Source organism: Corylus avellana, chromosome ca1 (assembly GCF_901000735.1).
Source record: "Corylus avellana chromosome ca1, CavTom2PMs-1.0".
Lineage (NCBI taxonomy): Eukaryota > Viridiplantae > Streptophyta > Magnoliopsida > Fagales > Betulaceae > Corylus > Corylus avellana.
Genome location: NC_081541.1, coordinates 43,651,890 through 43,670,282, shown reverse-complemented (window position 1 = coordinate 43,670,282; position 18,393 = coordinate 43,651,890). Strand labels below are relative to the sequence as shown.

Below are 18,393 nucleotides of genomic sequence, written 5' to 3'. Positions count from 1 at the left end.
GCGTGCATGAACAGTCATGCACGCTAGTGTTAGATTTTTTTTTTTTTTTTTTTTTTTACTGTTTAAATAATTATTTAATTATATTTTATAATTAAATAACACTGGCGTGCATGACTGTTCATGCACTCCAGTGTGCTGCAAATCACTGCTCAACTATAGATGTCAAGTAGCACAATTACTTTAAAACAAATTTACCCTAAATAAAGAATTAAAAATAAAAATAAAAATAAAAATATTGGCACAACTACCGTGTAAGGTTGCCACACATGAAGAAAATAAACTATGGTAATGCCATGCTCTTCTTGGTTTACTTTTATGTGTATGGATTGCGTCCATCTACACTATACTTTTTTTTTTTTTTTTTTTTTTATGTATTTGGGTTGTGCCCATTTATATTAATGAGATTGATTTACTTATAAATAAAATGTCACGTCAATCATAATAAATACATTAAATATTTAAGGGATTAGGCTACCTTGAATTATTTTGATTGTGAAGGAGTTGCATGGAAAATGTGCAAAGTCATATTTCAAATACATAACAAGTTGATCTAGGTTGTCCAAACAAAGCATGGAGAGTCTAAATAATGATTAATCCGGTTGATTATCAAGGATTAGATAATCAAAAGGATTAAAGGATTAGTCATTATCACCTAATTATTTTTATTTTTATTAGGTCGTGATAAATGAGAGTATGGGGTTATTAGTTTTGAAATTATTTTTATTTGCTCTTGGAATTTCATATTGTTCGTAGATTATCATATCAAAAATCTTGATTAAGACCAAAATTCCTTTTTTTATTTTTTTTATTATTATTATTTTTATGGGATAATCATCACGGGGATTGTAGAGTTGGTAAGGCCACAATTTCTACTAATTGTTGTAATGAATGATGCTACGATTACTATACAACTTGATGATATGAGAGAGTTGTATATCGATGTATTAAATATCTGCTATTTGTGGAGATTGCCTAACCCATAAAGCCTTCTTACCACCATATTACAACTAAAAACATGTAAGGCAGAAATTTAACGCTAGAACCACCTGGAAATTCAGACACATAGACATAACTAGTAAATATCTATAAAGGAAGCTTCCACTTTTGCCCAACGAGGTGGTTCACCGTGGTTGCCTTTGAAGAGTAAAAGTGTGTTGAACGTTAGTACATCCCTCTAACATGATCTCCATGAAGCGGATAAATTCAGTTGGAAAGTAGTAGCCTCGAGCAGGAAACGTGTAGCACAAAAAAACCCGAACTCGGAATCCTGTCCTTTCAATTTATGAAAATAAGGAGTTAAGAACATCCTTCAACTCATGCCTCGGCTAGCTTTAAGCGGGGAACAATGTTCATTGATTGGAGTTCCTGAAAGCATGCCATTGAATAATGGAAATGTCAACAATAGAGATAGAAGTCAAATAAAATATCATGACGACTCGAAATACCTATCTTCTCCAAAACATAAAACATAAGATCAACAAAACTGAAGAGTTTATGGGAAAAAACCATACATACAGCACTAGATATCCCTATAACCTTGGCAACTGCTACCATTATGTGTTTATGGCGGTTACCGGAGATGAGTGGCAAAACCACCTTGCTCTTCTACAACTTACATCAAAGACAAATAAAATTTCAAGTCATACCTGTAGTAAGAGCTTGCACGCATATGGAAGCTTCATAGTAGAAATATTATCCCCATTTTTACATGACGAACAAATTCCAGTTTTTAGCTTATGGTTGTAATATCCTAACAAACCACATTGTCTACAAACCTGTGCCAAAACGAAAACGTTATCAGCTATATCAGAATACTAAAAGAACCAAATATTAAACACGTAAATTCTCAAGAATCAAAGTACTAGTATGAGATGAATTATCCTTCCTTCTATAGGAGACAAATAATATACAGGGCTCGCATAACAAGAAAAATGTTCATGGACCACAACAATAGGCACGAGGACACCAACTTCCATACAATAGCACTCCGAGTGCAGCTGGCAATCCACAAGCATACAATTTTTGCTGGCCTTTTCTAAAAAGATTTGAGAATGGAAAGTGTCGAACTCTTGCTACTCCCTAGAAGTTCTTAGAGCAAAAAGAAAGATTTCAAACATATATTCATAATGGGAGGCTGCAGGTAGATTTTGTGCATGCTAAAAAAGGCTCCGGAGGCATATTGACTCATTGAGGAGAAAAAAGAAAAAAAAAAAAACTTCCCTTATGTTATTCTATGTTTTAGTTATTATGTTCATTAAATTTTCCTTTTCTTAATTCCTAGGATCTAGGATCCATATGAATGTATCAAAGCAGAAATTTCACTGATATTCTGTATTAAGATCTTATTCTTGTAATGCATTTTTCTTCACAATTGGAGGTCGCTGTTATGTGTAATTAACAGTAAAGACTATGCTTGATTGGAAGTAGGATCCAACATTCAAAGAATTTTTTTTTTTTTTTTAACAATTAAATTTGGTTCTACAAAAATTAAGCCTCGGACATATGTGGCTCAAATTTGGATCATCACTAACTCCAACCAAAAGCGGGGAGTAGGAGAGAGAAAAAATAGTGGTGCATACACAGCAAACATTTGCAATGGAGTAGCATAAACATGAGCTCATACCTGAACCTCAAAAGGATCACTAGAGATCATCAGGCGCTCAAAAATTAGCATACTAGCACCATAAGCAATCAAACAATCACGTTCCATTTCTCCTACCCGTAGTCCTGGGAAATGAAAGGTCATAAGAAAATAAGAACTTCATTAGGTAAATTTACTTCAGATATATGTCCAAGAATGAGAAATTAAGAACCTCCTTCACGAGCTCTCCCTTCTGTTGGCTGTCTTGTTAGCATGAGACGGGGCCCATTACCTCGAGCATGTATTTTATCTAGGACCTGGTCATCATGAAAGTATTGGTTATTATGTAAATGAATGTCTAAAATAGATAGTTACAAGCTAAATCGATGAGGCATGCTTTATGTAATTAAGAGAAAAAAAAAATACTAGGACTTATTATGTGGAATTACAACCAAATAAATGGATTTCAATCACACAGTCATTCATTGAAAGGAAAAAGCCATCAGTAAAAAAGTAACAAACTAATCTGAATCAAACAAAGAAATCACTAATCATTGGGGAAGAATTGACTTCCAGAATGATGGGTAGGTCTACACTTGCCAGATAACTTAAATCTGGGAAGTTTACCTCTAAAAAAGAGAATATTGAATGACAGAATTGTAAATTGTAAGATCTTACAATTTCTGCCTTTTTTGAAGAAAATATTAATCATGCTGTGGCCCTCACTAAATGCTGGGCCATTTGTTTTTGCAGACAGCAAAAAGAAAACACTAAATTAGTACCAACCGTTTTGTCCAAGAGTTCATTTGATTAAACCGGATGAGGAGTACATTAAGATGATTTGATGTTATATGGGTAATTTAAATGTCCATAAATTTGTACTTACAAGAAGAAGTATGACGCATGGCTGCTTTTGAGAGTTAGAAAGAGCAACAAGTTGATCCCATGTTAATAAACTCTCTCAAGTTAGGTTGCCAAAAGAACACATGATACTTTCTCTTTTGGGATGTTGCAGAGTGTTGGGTGGGAAGAACGAAAGGAAGACTTGTCTAACTCTATTTTAAAAGATAAAAAAAAAAAATGGCATACATGCATGTGTTGAAAACTTAGATCATGTACGTGTTGCATCAATGGAATGCCAAAACCAAAGCCTCAAACGGATAAAGAATCTCTCTCGGGGAAAAGGGAGGAGGGGAGAGGGGAGAAGGGAGAAAAGAGACTTCATGAGCAAGATTGGATTATGATACACAATAAATAAGCACAGGGTCTCACCATATGTTTTAATTTTTGGTAGTAAATTGGCCCCATGAAAATATATGCTTGTAATGGGCAACCTGTGATACCTGGATAACAAAAAAATGTCATAATGTTTTGTATATGCAAGCACGAGTGCACAACCACAAACACAATTTTAATTCCATTCCACGCCATATTCTATGTTACTGAGCCCTTAGGAATAAGCCAATTAGGCAAAAAAAAATTATTATTTTATAAGATGTGACAAAACTTGTGAAACTTATGAAAAAATAATGACTCGTGCTCTCTTAGTGGCAGAAAAAAATTGTCCAACATTTATTGTGGGATAACATCCAAGATGTGGAAATATTTGGATTGCATAAACAGTCAAAATACATTTACAATTTGAATGACATAATTTAATTATTCTTGTTATCAGAACATCCGATTAATATTAGTAACAGTAACTTCTGCATCAATGAAAGAAGTTCCATGCCAAATCAAATTTAAAATGAAAACAAGTTTTCCTTAACCCTAGGGTTTCAAGATTCTGAACACAATACCCAAGCAAGCTTGTTGAGAAGAATTACAAGGAATGGTTGCAATAGGATGCCCAAATGACCATACATTTCAGATATAGTAAATTTTTTTTATTTTTTATTTTTTTATTTTTTTATGTTTATTTTGTGGAGGGGGGCGAGAGAGAAAAACCTGAATAAAGGAAGTCTTTGCCATTGTAGCTAAAGCCTTTGTCCACAAGAACTTCACTGTCAGAGCAAAATAGAAAGGTCAACGAAATGAGATATGGAAAAATGTATAAAATGATGTCACACTGAAGATGAAGAAAGCACCTTATGGCTTCAACTGTATCTGCATGACCACTTGGCTCCCCAAAGGCACTGCCATAATGAAACCTACCACATGAAACTCCTGCCTTACCCCCAAGAAGCTCTATCATCTTGCCTACAGTCATTCGACTGAAGATAACAGAATATCAAAACATTAATTTACGTTTTGACAGTTTGCTATCAATTAGATATTATAATTAGAAGTTGCATATCAAACAATTGAAGAAAACAACAGCAAGTAAGAAGCATCATAGCGGAATGTTATAATCCTTTAGGCGATAGTTTACCGTCACAACACTTCCTTATCTGCTTCAATAATTCCCAGAACTGTTTTTTTTTTTTTTTTTATATAAATAAAAGATATATTGGGAATGAAGACAATTTGGAGATGTGAGGTATCAATCCTCAAGAAATCAGCTATGCAATTAGTCTGATTACTCTACCATAGAGCTACATCCTCTTTTATAATTCCCACAGCTGTTGCAAGTAGAAAGTTAGGAATTTATTTATTTATTTATTTTTAGAGTTTTTTTTAAGGGCAGCAAAAAGTAATCTCTTTCAAAAGCCAAGGCAATTTGTTAACTTATATCTCAGTACGTCGCACCCACATTCATTCGCATAGAAAGTCAAAAGGACAATAAAAATTAACAATTTACGGTTTTCAACATACACAGGAGAAAGAAGCAAAGAAAGTCTGACCCAACTATCACAAATATCATGTACTTTGAACTTGTAGTTTTTAAATGTGTTACTCCAACAAAATCAACCTTTTGAATTCAGGTTCTAAAAAGATGACTTTGCCACAGGACGGAAAGAACTGAAATATTTGCTCATCAAGTTTTCCACTTTTCTCAACATTTACTTACTATTTTTATCTTCTGTTTCGCAAGGAACCATTAATGACTACAAAATCAAGAATCAGAAATCTTAAGCAGCAGGAAAGAAGATCAAAAAAAAGAAGAAGATAAACATTTTTTTTTGATAAGTAAAAGAAGAAGATAAACATAGACACATGCAGCCACCTCTTCTTTTGTCTTGCTTTCATGAAATTGAAATCACAAGCTCAATTACATCTAGTAAAACAAATTGAAGTTCAGCCGAATCCTTCGTTTTCATGTAACCCAAACAGCATATATATTAAAAAGGAAAAACAAAAATTATTCCTCTCTTCCCCTCAATTCGCACATCAGTAAGATCAACACATTGATATGATCTCTGATAAAAACTAGTTGAACCAAAATATATTACCTAGGAAACCCATGAGGATTCATAATCAAATCAGGGCAAATGCCACGTTCTGAAAATGGAAAGTCTTCCTGCTGGATAATGGTGCCACAAACACCTTTCTGCCCATGTCTGCTACTAAATTTGTCACCAACCTGAAGGGACAATATACACAAGAAAGAAAGTCAACCTAAAATATAAGATGGCCAAAGCATCCATAATAAGTCTAGATTAGAGACCTTTACCTCTGGCCTACGTGTCTGCCGAATTGAGAATTTGATACTTAAATTATTATTCCTATCGTTAAAAAGAGCCACTCGATCAACAACGCAAGACTCCCCTTCAATACCCTTATATGTTTGATAACTGGGCCTATACGCTCTGGATTTAAAAACAAGGGTTAGCAATCTTGATGTTAACAGAGACGTATAAAGAGTTTTCTTCAGAAAGAGAACAACTAACCTATCTGCTAATTCTGCATGAGATACCATCGCCCCCCTTGTATCGATTGGGGACTGTTTATTTATATATATGTCATCTTTCCTAATAATTTCCCCTGGGGCAGCAATCCCATCATCATCCAGTATCTACATATGTGAGAGCATATAAAAAAATAATTAAAAAAAAAAAAGATGAAAATACAGGAAATATTTTTACAAAGTATATTCTAACAAAATAATAAAAAATATGAGGAATATGACCCTAAGGAGATACGATCGGCCCCCTTACTTGGTTATGCATCTAGCTTATTTTAGTCTTATTTAGGCTTAGTTTGAGTTGCCACTTATTATTAGGAATCTTTTCCTTTCCAAACTAAGAGCTTTTAGCTTTTCCATATTACGTTAGAACTATACTACAATCAAGAAGTCTTGTGGTCTAGTAACACTTGGAACAACTTGATTGACAAAAGCTTCATCAATTCTTCTTTCTTTTTTAAATGATGATACTTCATTACTATTCTTCTAAGTGAGATTGCATTCTTCTTTTATTTTTTTATACACCACGACCAGACCTTGCTCACCCACCATCATACCTGTTTTTTAATTATTATTATAAGTAATTCAATTTTATTAGACAGTGCAAAGAGACGCAACTCAAGTACACAGAAAGCATACATAAGAGATACCCAACTAGGGAGAAGAAGAAAACACAAATCCAAAAACACTAGGAAACATTGACAAGCCCATCATCAGTTAGCATTGCGAATCTCCAAATCATACGTTTACAATTCTTGGTACTGTTTTCAGTTACTGCTGCCAGCAGCTTGATGGCAGCTTTATTTATTTCTTTTTCTTGTGTTATTTCAACTTGAAACCCTCAAAACTCCTTCAACTAGCCTTCCTAACCATATAGCTTTAATATCTTGATACTTTAGCCCATCTATTTTGATGAAATAGAACCTAATTCCAAAATTGAAGGGCCAATATCCTACATCAAAAAAACTTAGAATCAGATTCTAGTGCCAGAAGGCCTGAATCACATTCTGATTTTATGCAACAGCTAGAGAAAAATAGAAATATTAAATCTATATCACAAGACACGTCACATAACTGTTCAAAAAGTGATTTAGCTAGACGTTACGAGGATAATTAGAATAACAGCACCATCCAGGACATACTTCACTTGTTATAGGTAATTATCTAGACTTTTTTTTAAAAATAAATTGAAATATCATTAAACATGCAAAGCACCACCTAGGTACACATGAAGTATACAAGAGAAACACCTATCTATGATTATCTAATAGATAATGACTAGTTTATATCTTCAGCCTAAAACCCAGCCAATTCATATAGTTTCTTTCCATATTTATTTAAATTCCTTATAAGAAACATGGGAATAGATATACTTCCACAATAGGAAACAGTACTGTCTACTGATGCCAAGTTTAGAGCACAATTTCAATTTTTTTTTTTTCAATTTGGAAAACAATTCAGATTCAAACTATGCAAATCACACTGTAGTAGCCAAAAAAAGGTATACATTTTTTTTTTTGATAAGTAATATCAATGTATTAAAAAGCGCAAGGGGCGCAACCTATGTACACAGAAAGTATACAAAAGAGCCCACAAATACAAGCTTTAAACTGAAAATGATGCACAGAAATCTAGAAATTCCGCAAGTGTTGAAGCTTGTGAAGAATACCACAATACTCTCCATTTCAAAAAAAAAAAAAACCAATGTATATATGTATCAATATCAATATGTATACATGTATCAATATGTATCAATTGGGCCTAATGTATACATGTATTTACCTGTATCAATACATGTATCAACATGCATCAAAAAAAAGGTATACATGTATCAATATGTATTTACCTGCATCTTTCCTGCATTATCTCCCTCTCTATTGGGCCTAATAATCCTGTCCTCTGTGTTATTTTCATACCTCTGTGTCAAGGCAGTTAACCTGTTTGTCAAAAGAGAAACCAAGCATTTTGACATTGTAATGTGCAATAACAACAAGAAATGAAACCATTAAAAGGGAGAATTACATGCCTTTTCATAACAATACAACGTCCAAATCCACGATCTAAAGATGATTTGTTCATGACAATTGCATCCTCTATATCATAGCCACTATAGCTCATCACAGCGACAGTGGCATTCTGCCCTGCTCCAAGCTTATCATATCCAACCTGAAAGAAAGGTAATTAGTTCACAGCCCATAATTGCCTGCAATACTCCAAAATAATGCATACCAACCAGCTCAATTGTTTTTGTTGTCAACAAAGGTCGTTGAGGATACACCAGCAGGTAAAGAAGTGTGTCCATCCGACAGAACTACAAATCAAGATATTAGGGCTGTGTTAGCTTTACACAAACAGATTCATTGCAATTAAAATTGAAATTTGTGAGCAATTATGCATGATCTAACTACACAAGGAAAAAAGGCCAAAGCCAAAAACAAAGACTAGAGTTTTCAGGCAGGGACAAGGGCATTTTGATTTATCAACAAGGACAACACAAAGAAACCAACGTATCCGCTTTTGCCTAACAAATCATCTTGGATAAAATGTTTTACAAATTTACAACTTGAACCCACAAAAGACCATAGGAAGGAATCAGTCATTAAAAGGGAAAATGAATAGAGAAGATCCATCACACAATATCAACTGCAACCAGAACATAACCAATGGAACATGCAAAATAGAAAAAGGAAGTATCTGATAATCAATACCTGTGACCGCCGTCAAAACTTTCATCTTTTAATTTTGGCTTCAAGCGAACATTTTTTGGTAGTTTTGAGGTCAAAATGGTTATTCACCAAAGCTATACACAGAAGTTTTACAATTGTTTTTTGATTAAAAAAAAAAAAAAAACATTTCATGGATAAGCACAGAAGGCTGCAACCATAGTCCATAGAATTATACTTTTTAGATAAAAAGAAAAGAAAATTGATTCCACTAAATTAATATATATACTTTTTTCAAAACCATTTTGCAGTTTTCATACATGAAATTAGATTTTTCTCTTCACTTTTTACTTTTCCGCTCTCTCTCTCTCTCTCTCTCTCTCTCTCTCTCTCTAGCAGTGGCATGTGGAGGCGCATCACACTATTTCTCTCTATCGTCTTGCCATTCCTAATCTTGGTTGGTTTTGGGAGGTCCCATGAATGCTTGGAAGAAGTCATCATCGCAGTCTGTGGTGGGTTTCAGTAGTTTCTTGTCTCTGTTTGTTTAGTTGTTGGAGCAGTTTCGATCTGTGCTCTGTTTTGCCGGTGGGGTAGCTGTAGTTTGAGGTGATATGAATTTTGCGAGTTAGCTTCATGTTAAGGCAAAAACTTTTGAATTTTCAGTGGTAGATGGGGCTTCTGTTCTTCGGTTGGTTTTTTTGCGTGGACGGCCGCGCTCGGGAAGACTCTAACCCTGGATAATGTTCGGAAGAGAGGTATTATTGTGATTAACCGTTGTTGCATGTGTGAATCGGATGGGGAGTCAGTTGACCATCTCTTTCTTCATTGTGGGGTTGCGAGTACCTTGTGGAATGCTGTATTCTCGCGGTTTGGTTTGTGTTGGGTGATGCCTGGGAGCGTCAGGGGTTTGTATGCTTCCTGGTGGGCGGGTGGCAAGTCCCGTAGCGCTATTGTGTGGAAGATGGTTCCTCTGTGCCTTATGTGGTGCATCTGGATCGAGAGAAATGCTAGATGTTTCGAGGATTCGTCTAGAAATATTGAGGATCTTCTACACTTTTTCTTGTATACCCTTTTCACTTGGACCGCTGGATGGCTAGCGCCCTTAGTGATAAGCTTCCCTGATTTCCTTTTTATGTTCTCTTCTTCTTTTTCTTCCTCTTAGTCGCTCTCTTGTATACTCCCTGTGTACTAGGGTTGCGCCCCTTTGCGCCTTGATAATATATCTTTACTTATCAAAAAAAAAAGTTGGTAGATGGGGCTTCTGTTCTTCGGTTGGAGGAAAGGAGAAGAGGCTTGCCCCATGTGGTGTTTATGGGGAAGCTGTGTTTTGAGTGGATGAGATTCAAGGTGGAGGCGTTGGTGCACAATACAGAGGTGAAAAAGTTCATCCACTCCTTTAGAGAAGGCTCCAAGGCGTTCATCGAGCAAAGAGGTTCCAACGAGTCAGGAAGGTTCTTGGGGGTTGCGATGGGTGGTTGTACAAGTGTCTATGGACCCGGTGGTTCAGCGCCCTTCATCTTCTTGCTTGGACTCGGCAATCGGGTCTCCTTCTGGCAATGGGTTCTGCGTTGGGTCAGCTACAGCAAGGTTGAAGGTGCCGAGGTCGTAGCTACCAGATGACATCGGAGGTCACTTTTTGTTCCAGCCAAGGCTAGTGTTCTAGCTGGTAGTAGCCCAGATTTCGACAGCAGCAAGTCTCACTCACATCACACCAATGATGACATCAAAATCTGCTCAGCACCCTTCATCCTTCATCCTCTTGCTACCCCGGCTAGGGCATTACACTCAGACATTGCTAGTGGCCATTTTCAACTCACCGAGGCTGTTGTTTGTCCTTGATCAATTTGGGGAACTTTCCTCATTCTTGCCGTAGGCTTGGTTTTCTAGAACCCGCCAATGCATCTTTCCCAAGCTTTCTCAGTTTCCTCATTGGTGTTGTGGTGGAAATTGTCATTTCCTCTCCCAGCGCGAGCCCCGAGCAGTGTTCAGAGTTGATTTTGTCTCAGCGGGGGGAGGGGGGTTGAATAGTGAGAGGGAGAGATAGGGAAAGGCCATGCCTTGTGTCTCTTGGATGGGTTGGATGGGGACGGTGAGGTTGGAGAGGTGAGCGAAGGCTTTTACTCCGAGATTGTACAATGTGTGAAGGAGATCGCTCCCTATTGTGAGGATATCACGTGTGCATCATGAGAAACAGTCCTTAGCTCTCTTAACAGTTCTTAAAGAAGAACACCATCATGAGGTTTTGGCAACTCCTAAACGTGGTACGAAAAGTAGTAGGGAGCTAAACAAATTTGGAATGCTCCTTAAACTTTGATGTTCGAGGTGATTGCTCTAGCCGTGGTAAAGATAGGAGGGTACTTACAAAAAAAAAAATATTTTCACCTTTCGGTTTATATGCACGATTTAAACTCAGTTATAATAATGAACATTTTTTTATGAAATACATCTCACAATATTCTATGTAAAAGAACAAAAAAATCACAGAACATTGACGGTTCTTGATTGATAGGTTGGTGGAACAATTCATGAATCTACCTGCTCATCTATATTTATATATATGTACATGTATTTGCAGGCATTGTATACATATTTGCATTGAGACCAATTTATTTTGTGATTGAAATCGATCTAACATGACTGAAAAAGTATCATAGCAGTATCCGACAGAACAACAAAGCTATCAGTAATTTCTTTATGAACAGAAAAATCCTTATTTTGTAAAAATTCAAAACCAACAACATGCTAAAAGGCAAACCAGTAACACTAAAACTCCTGCCAAAAAAACTGAAAAATTGACAGTATTGAATAAATCACTTGCCTGGTTATATGCAATATTTCCCATGGCTTGCTTCCCCATTGCACACTATCAAGATAAAGCAAGTTATTGAGAACACAAGTGTGAAAGTTTTAGTTCATTGAGATGCAGAATTTAAGATATCAATCATAGAAATTATGTATAGATTAACAAAAGAAATAAAAATTAAAAATTAAAAAAAAAAAAGGGAAAGAGAAAACACCTGATAAGTATTTCTAGGTGACTGATTATGATGAGGATATGGAATGAGCCCAGCGATAACACCTAAGATGGTCAAAGGCTCGATTTCAATATGTGTTGTTTCTGGTGTAGCCTCTCCCTCGTATAAAGCAATCTATGAAGCAGATAGTAGACAATAAGAGGTATTGTCTATCAAGAATAGCAACATAGCCGCAAAAGAATTTGTTCAGAGTAACAAACCAATGCATTGTTTTGCTCATTAACATCAAGATACTCAATCAATCCATCTCTTAAAAAATCATCAAAGGTGCGCACTCCATCCTTCACAGAACAAAAAATTAAATCAGTTTCAAAATAACCATTTTTTTTTAGGACAAGAGGCAGAAATGAGGCTTACCACTAACTCCTTCATATGATGTTCTTTGATCCTTGATATGCCTTTGTCAGCAATAACAAGTGGACGACAAACTCGACCTCCATCAGAAGCAATATAAACACAACGCTGAAAAACATTTTTTCCGAAAAAGTGAGCTGTATACTTATGGTTATATATACTGGAAAACATTGCAAGTTTTAGAGGGAAATAATAAAATACATAGATCGCTCCATTCACAATTAACAATTTGACCTAACCGGTTATTAAAACCCATTCAAGACACAGATCAAAGTGAAAACAGCAAAATGAAGCAAGATTATGAAAGAACCAAAACATTCCTTCATTAGAGAGTCATATTCACTGTTTACACAATAAATTCAGAAAAAAAGCTTCCAAAAATGACATAGTTTTGGAGAGGTAAGAGGAAGATAATCATTGTATTACCCTGTATAAAGATTCTATTAATATTCCATTCCAATAATTTCAGATATTCTAAATATCAGCAGCCATTTGTGACTTAAATACCAAAGGGTGCCGTTCAGGGCCAGATTCACTACCCTTCTTTGTTCGGACTAGGCCTTTTTTTTTTTTTTTCAAAGATAAAGAAGGGATGGGTACAAGGATTAAAACACCAAAAAATGGGTAGGCTCCCAAACACCGCACCCAAAATGAAAATTACAGTGCAGGAAATACACACAAATAGTAGGCAATGGGTCATAAATGACCTAGGCCTCTCTGAAAGGGCTGCAAAAAGCGGTTAAAGAAGCAAAGCCCAAAGAAACCGGAAGGTACCCCATGAGCAAGCATCGAACAAGACATCCAAAAGGATGCCAATGAAAGGAAGGCACTAACAGTTTCCGAGATGGATCTGTCGGAGAAGCAAACCGGTCTCCGATAACAAGAATCCTCACAAACAAGCCCAGAGAAAACAACACAAAGCATAAATACAAAGAAAATAGTAGAAATAAAAATCCAAACCCAAAAATCAGCAACATCAACGAAGGTGTTGGCAAAGTCACACGGACGCATGAAATCCACACGCCGGCGCATGGCTGCCAGAAGGAGGCACGGAAGGCGGCGACGGAGAACAAGAAGGCCTATGAAGATGGTGGTGAGGCGCGTTGGTGGGTAGATCTGACAAAGGAAGACAGATCTAACTTCAAAGGAGCCAAAAACAAAACCCAAAAAAGATCCGGATGGAGGAGGTGATTTGGCGGTACAGAGGAGGCGGCACGGCGGCAGTGAAGGGGTAGATGTGATTTTCGGAGGATAAGGAATAAATCGCACACAAGGCGACGGATATGTCCTCATGAGAGGCAAAAGGGATTAGAGAAAACTCTAAACTAAGAAAACCCGAAGGTAAAAACTTCATGAGGAAGGAAAAAGGAGGAGAGGAGATTCTTCCCTCCTCCTAGACGAGACAGCAACTAGGTTTTCTTTCTAAATGAGAGGGGCTGGGAGAGAGCATTCACGAGTTATGATTGTAGAGTACTAGGAGGGGGAACAACTATATTGAGAGAACTAAGAAGTATTTGTGAAATGTAGATTTTTTGAAACAGATAATCAGTTTCAGTTGTTTTGTTTTTACTTGATACTTTTCTTCTTGGGCAACAAAGTTTGTGGAGCAAGTGGTTATGAATTTGAGCTAGTTAGGCAAACTTCTCAAAACTAGTTGACCAAACTGATTTTCAGATGTCCCTCCCACCACAAACACATTTTTCAAAACAAACAACAAAATTCTTCTCAAAACATTTAAAAAAAAAAAAAAAAAAAATCTGAAAGAAATAAAGCACAACATATTTTTTTTTTATAAAAATAACTTAATATCGTTAAAAAAAGATGGTGCTGCTGCTGCTGCCCGGTTGGCAGCCACTATGTCTAGCGGCAACGCAACCTTGTGGCAGCACTACTTATATCTTTTTATCATTTTTTTATCTTTGTTCTTTTAGTTTATAAAAATATTTTTCAATTTTTAACTTTTACACAACACTCTTCCAAAATTTTGCCAAACCAATTTTCAAATTTTCAAATTTTCTCAAATGTAGCCCTCACCAAATCATTTCTCAACTTTTACCTTTTTCAAAACCCAAAACATTTCTCAAAATTTTACCATACAGGCCCAAAGCTTTTTACTCCCCCTCAAACACAGGAATAAATGCTTCTGTGATAAAAATAAAAATATAAAAGACATCACATTATACCACATCATCAAAAAAGGATAAATCACACAACTCGGAAGAAGAATATAATGGCAGTTTCTGAAGAATTTACCTGCTTCTCATTCACAAACACACTTACAAACTCCCCAATTTTTCCAGCTCTCCGTAACTTTCTCATAGCAGAAGCAAATCTCTGAAAAAGAAATAAAATATTAGAAGAAAGAACAAAAAGGTACTTATAAAGCTTCATCTCAAGGGAATATTGCTATACCTGTGGCCTCCGATGCTTGCCAAGGATCAGCCCATTAAATATAACCAGAAAGGAATTTTGGGTGTGAAGCTCTTCTCCAGATAGTAGTTCCAAGTCTTCAACGCCCAAACAGTAGCACTATCACAAGCAGTAATTAAGAATAAAATGAATATGCAACATAGACATAAGGAGAAGTGTTTTTGAATATCTTCATATCATATATTTATATATATAATACATCAATGAAGCAGTGTGTGTGTGTGTGTGTGTGTGTGTGTATCATATATTACATATCATATGTTAATATGCTAGAGATCATCACAGAAGCATCACAAATATTCAGGTAATACAGAAAATATGACTGAAACACGACAAAAACAACTAATAACAGCAAAAGTCTCCTGAAAACACGGGTTCACATTCCCCTATCTTAAGCCTATTAGAGTTTTAGTAACTGAAACATACCAGAGAAATTAGTGGGCCCTCCTCTTCATCAGTTGTAACATGAGTCATCAGGGCCAAGTTTTTTACCAGACCACAAGCTTCACCTTCCGGAGTATCACATGGGCAAAGCATTCCCCACTGTATCAAGAAAGACAGCACAACACAATATAAATGATTAAATAAACCAGTAAAAGAAATCTAAACAACTTAAGATGCAAAAGTGCACGCTAGCACACAACAATGATAGTCATGAAAGCTTTTAAAGGCAGTGCAGACACTTCAAGCTTACCTGGCTAGGTTGCAAAGCTCGAGGTCCACTTACTTTCCTCGACTTCTCAAATTGTGGTGATATTCTTGTCATGTGCCCCAAAGTCCCTATAAAGGATAACCTAGATAGAGGCTGTCGATAGAAAATTTTCTATGAGTTTATACAATTCGAATATATTTTTAAACACCCTTTGAAAAACAAATAAAAATAAAAATTCAGTATGGATATAGCAAAACAACGTAACAAAAATTTTGGACAGCTTATGGCAGGAAAAAGTTAATAAATGAAATGTATATATATGATCATTGTAATTCTTTCCTAAGCCATATATTAAGAAACACCACAAGCTTTAAAACATATAAAATACCAATCAGAAATTGCATTCAGGAGTAATGCTTACATTATCACTCTTTCTAAATTTACTAGGATGCTCTCTTTGGTTGCCAAGGAACAACAACATAAAACCAAAGTTTCTAGTATCTTGATACATCAATTGAACCCAAACAAAGATATTTTTTTCTTTTTATTTTCAACCGAACAAAACTTGAAGTGAAAGGGAAAGAACAAAAAAAGATTAAGAAGACAGGAGAAGGGAATCTAAATCCATCAGCAACCAAATGGAGCTTGAAAAAGAAAATTAAGGAAATCTGACCCTGGCAATCGCATGGCTTGAATGATTAAAAAAATTGACAGTACTAATCTTGCTGATTTCTATTCTTGCTCTAGTCCCTAACTTTTCTACTTGAGAGGAAGAGAGAGAGAATCCAAAAACAGAGAGGAAGTAAGAGAAGCAAGAAGAAATCAAAAGAGAGGAAAGAAGGCATCAGCCCAAGATACTCCCTTTTAATTATCCACTCATTTTGACAGGTAAACATTTTAAATTAACATCGTCACACCCATTGAAAAAATAAAGTACGAATTCTGAAATCCAGACACTTATATCCACCATATCCAGGGCAAACCTGCCATATTCGCTATACATCTGAGAGTAAATATAATATTTTATTTCCTTATATTATTTAATTATTCGAAGATATTTGATACCTGTCCCAAGCATAAATGTGTCATATAGGATAAAGTACCACTGTGCGGAAGGTGGTTTTTGAAGTATTAGAGCTTGATAGGAGGATGAAGGCATAAAAGCAAAATGAATACAGATGCAGATGATATGATATAAACAACCTGTGTCATGCCTTTCCTCTCCATCCTGAACCGTTTGACATTGAAGTTACCAGTAGAAAGTGTCCTTTCTAGGCCATCAGAAATACTGCGCCCAAGTATATACTACAAAACAACTCAAAAAAAGAAGAAAGAAAAATTATACCAAGAAGAAATCAGAAACTATTGGCATAAGATGGAAGGATAAAAACTAAACAGAGATCTAAATTGCAATTAAAAAAATAAAATAATCAATATCCAGTGAAGATGCAATTAGCATTTTAACAAAACTAAGATGGGGCCAAAAGTTGAAATCAGGAACTGCTGTTAGAATATATAAATGTCACAGGAATAACATTTCAAGGTAAAGATGCAACCTGCTATGTTTTTTTTTTTTTTTATATAAGTAATCAAGATATCATTAAAATTATAAGGCACACAGGTACACAGGAAATATACTAAGAAAACACCTAATTAGAAGGAGAAAAAAGAACAAAGATATCATGATAACTAATTACTAAAGGAGAAACAAAAGTCGAAGTATAGAAAAATAATGATAATCTCCGCCAAAGTTCTCTTACAGTCCTCAAAACTTATGTCATTCATTTCCCCCCAAAGACACCACAAAAGACATGAAGACACCATCACCACATCTTCTCACTCCATGTGTTACCGTCAGTCCACCAACACGAATATAAGTCAACTACTCGTCTAGGTAGACAACCGAAATCACATGAAGAAAACATCCCATAAGGAATCGGTAACCACACAATGGAGAAGAAGATGGTCCATAGACTCCCCATTCCTTTTACATATACAACACCTATCAACAACGATGATGTGTTGTTTCCTCAGATTATCTACGGTAATGATCTTTTTAGGGCCGTCGACCTAGCCAAAAAAGCCGTCCTCAAAAGAACCTTAGTCCGCCAGACACTCTTCCAAGGGAAATGAAAGCCATCATTGCAAACCAAGACACTATAGAAGGACCTTAGGCAAGTTCCTTAACATTCTCTGATCTCGGGGAGTACTAGGAAGGACCATCAACGAAGTTTGGCTTCCAGACCAAGGTAAACTTCTCCTCGGAGAGAATTGGGTCACGGTGAGAAGGACCACTGACTTTGATCTCACCGGAAGGATCACTATACCACACTAAGTTGCCCTCCCCACATGATGGCAGCCGTTTTCAAGACTCCAAAACAGCGTTGCTTGGGTGACCCTCTGAATGACCACCGGTGGTGGGATATCTGAGCCCTTCTTCACGCCCAAGCCCAATAAATTAGTTTTGGGTTTATACTCATTGCTCGTGGTCATTGAGGCTAGCCCAAAGCATGTGGGCCAAAGTAATTTCTCCACTTTAGCAATTTTGGGTTGGGCTTAAGGGGGAATTTGACCCAAGTGCCCCCTGAGACCATCAAGGCCTTATCCTTAAGGTCATGGCCCGCATGGGCCACATGAGGCTTGGACAGGACTACTTTAGCTTAGTAGCAACATAGCCCTGGCCAAAGTCCAGCCACTCTTAACATCTAGCCACATCTCTATGGGGATGCACAATTCGAGACCTTCACCAAAACTACCTTTCTCTAATCTCAGACAACCTTTAGCCACTGAAAACGTGGGAATACCTCAAGACCCAAACGCTCCAAGCTGGCTAGTCAGTGTCTATCCCACCTGGGCAAACATTTTGGAGCTCCCAGTGACCTCTTCCCAATGCA

General features: G+C 36.3%; 1 protein-coding gene across 2 annotated transcripts in view; it reads right to left on the bottom strand.

The window, feature by feature from the left end:
- Positions 1–912: 912 nt before the first annotated feature.
- The window catches only part of LOC132186242 (DNA-directed RNA polymerase III subunit 2), a 29,820-nt gene continuing 12,339 nt past the window's right edge, over positions 913–18,393 (bottom strand). For both annotated transcript variants that reach the window (XM_059600128.1, XM_059600122.1), the window contains exons 17-38: positions 16,703–16,804; positions 15,542–15,652; positions 15,274–15,390; positions 14,830–14,946; positions 14,671–14,751; positions 12,421–12,525; positions 12,264–12,344; positions 12,046–12,177; positions 11,847–11,891; positions 8,599–8,676; positions 8,392–8,531; positions 8,212–8,302; positions 6,352–6,476; positions 6,135–6,270; positions 5,914–6,044; positions 4,669–4,794; positions 4,529–4,584; positions 3,854–3,924; positions 2,814–2,898; positions 2,624–2,727; positions 1,647–1,775; positions 913–1,365 (exon numbers count right to left, since the gene is read on the bottom strand). In XM_059600128.1, the coding sequence (XP_059456111.1) occupies positions 1,315–1,365; positions 1,647–1,775; positions 2,624–2,727; positions 2,814–2,898; positions 3,854–3,924; positions 4,529–4,584; positions 4,669–4,794; positions 5,914–6,044; positions 6,135–6,270; positions 6,352–6,476; positions 8,212–8,302; positions 8,392–8,531; positions 8,599–8,676; positions 11,847–11,891; positions 12,046–12,177; positions 12,264–12,344; positions 12,421–12,525; positions 14,671–14,751; positions 14,830–14,946; positions 15,274–15,390; positions 15,542–15,652; positions 16,703–16,804 (2,214 nt within the window). In that variant the 3' untranslated portion in view covers positions 913–1,314. The remainder of the gene's footprint in view (positions 1,366–1,646; positions 1,776–2,623; positions 2,728–2,813; positions 2,899–3,853; positions 3,925–4,528; positions 4,585–4,668; positions 4,795–5,913; positions 6,045–6,134; positions 6,271–6,351; positions 6,477–8,211; positions 8,303–8,391; positions 8,532–8,598; positions 8,677–11,846; positions 11,892–12,045; positions 12,178–12,263; positions 12,345–12,420; positions 12,526–14,670; positions 14,752–14,829; positions 14,947–15,273; positions 15,391–15,541; positions 15,653–16,702; positions 16,805–18,393) is intronic.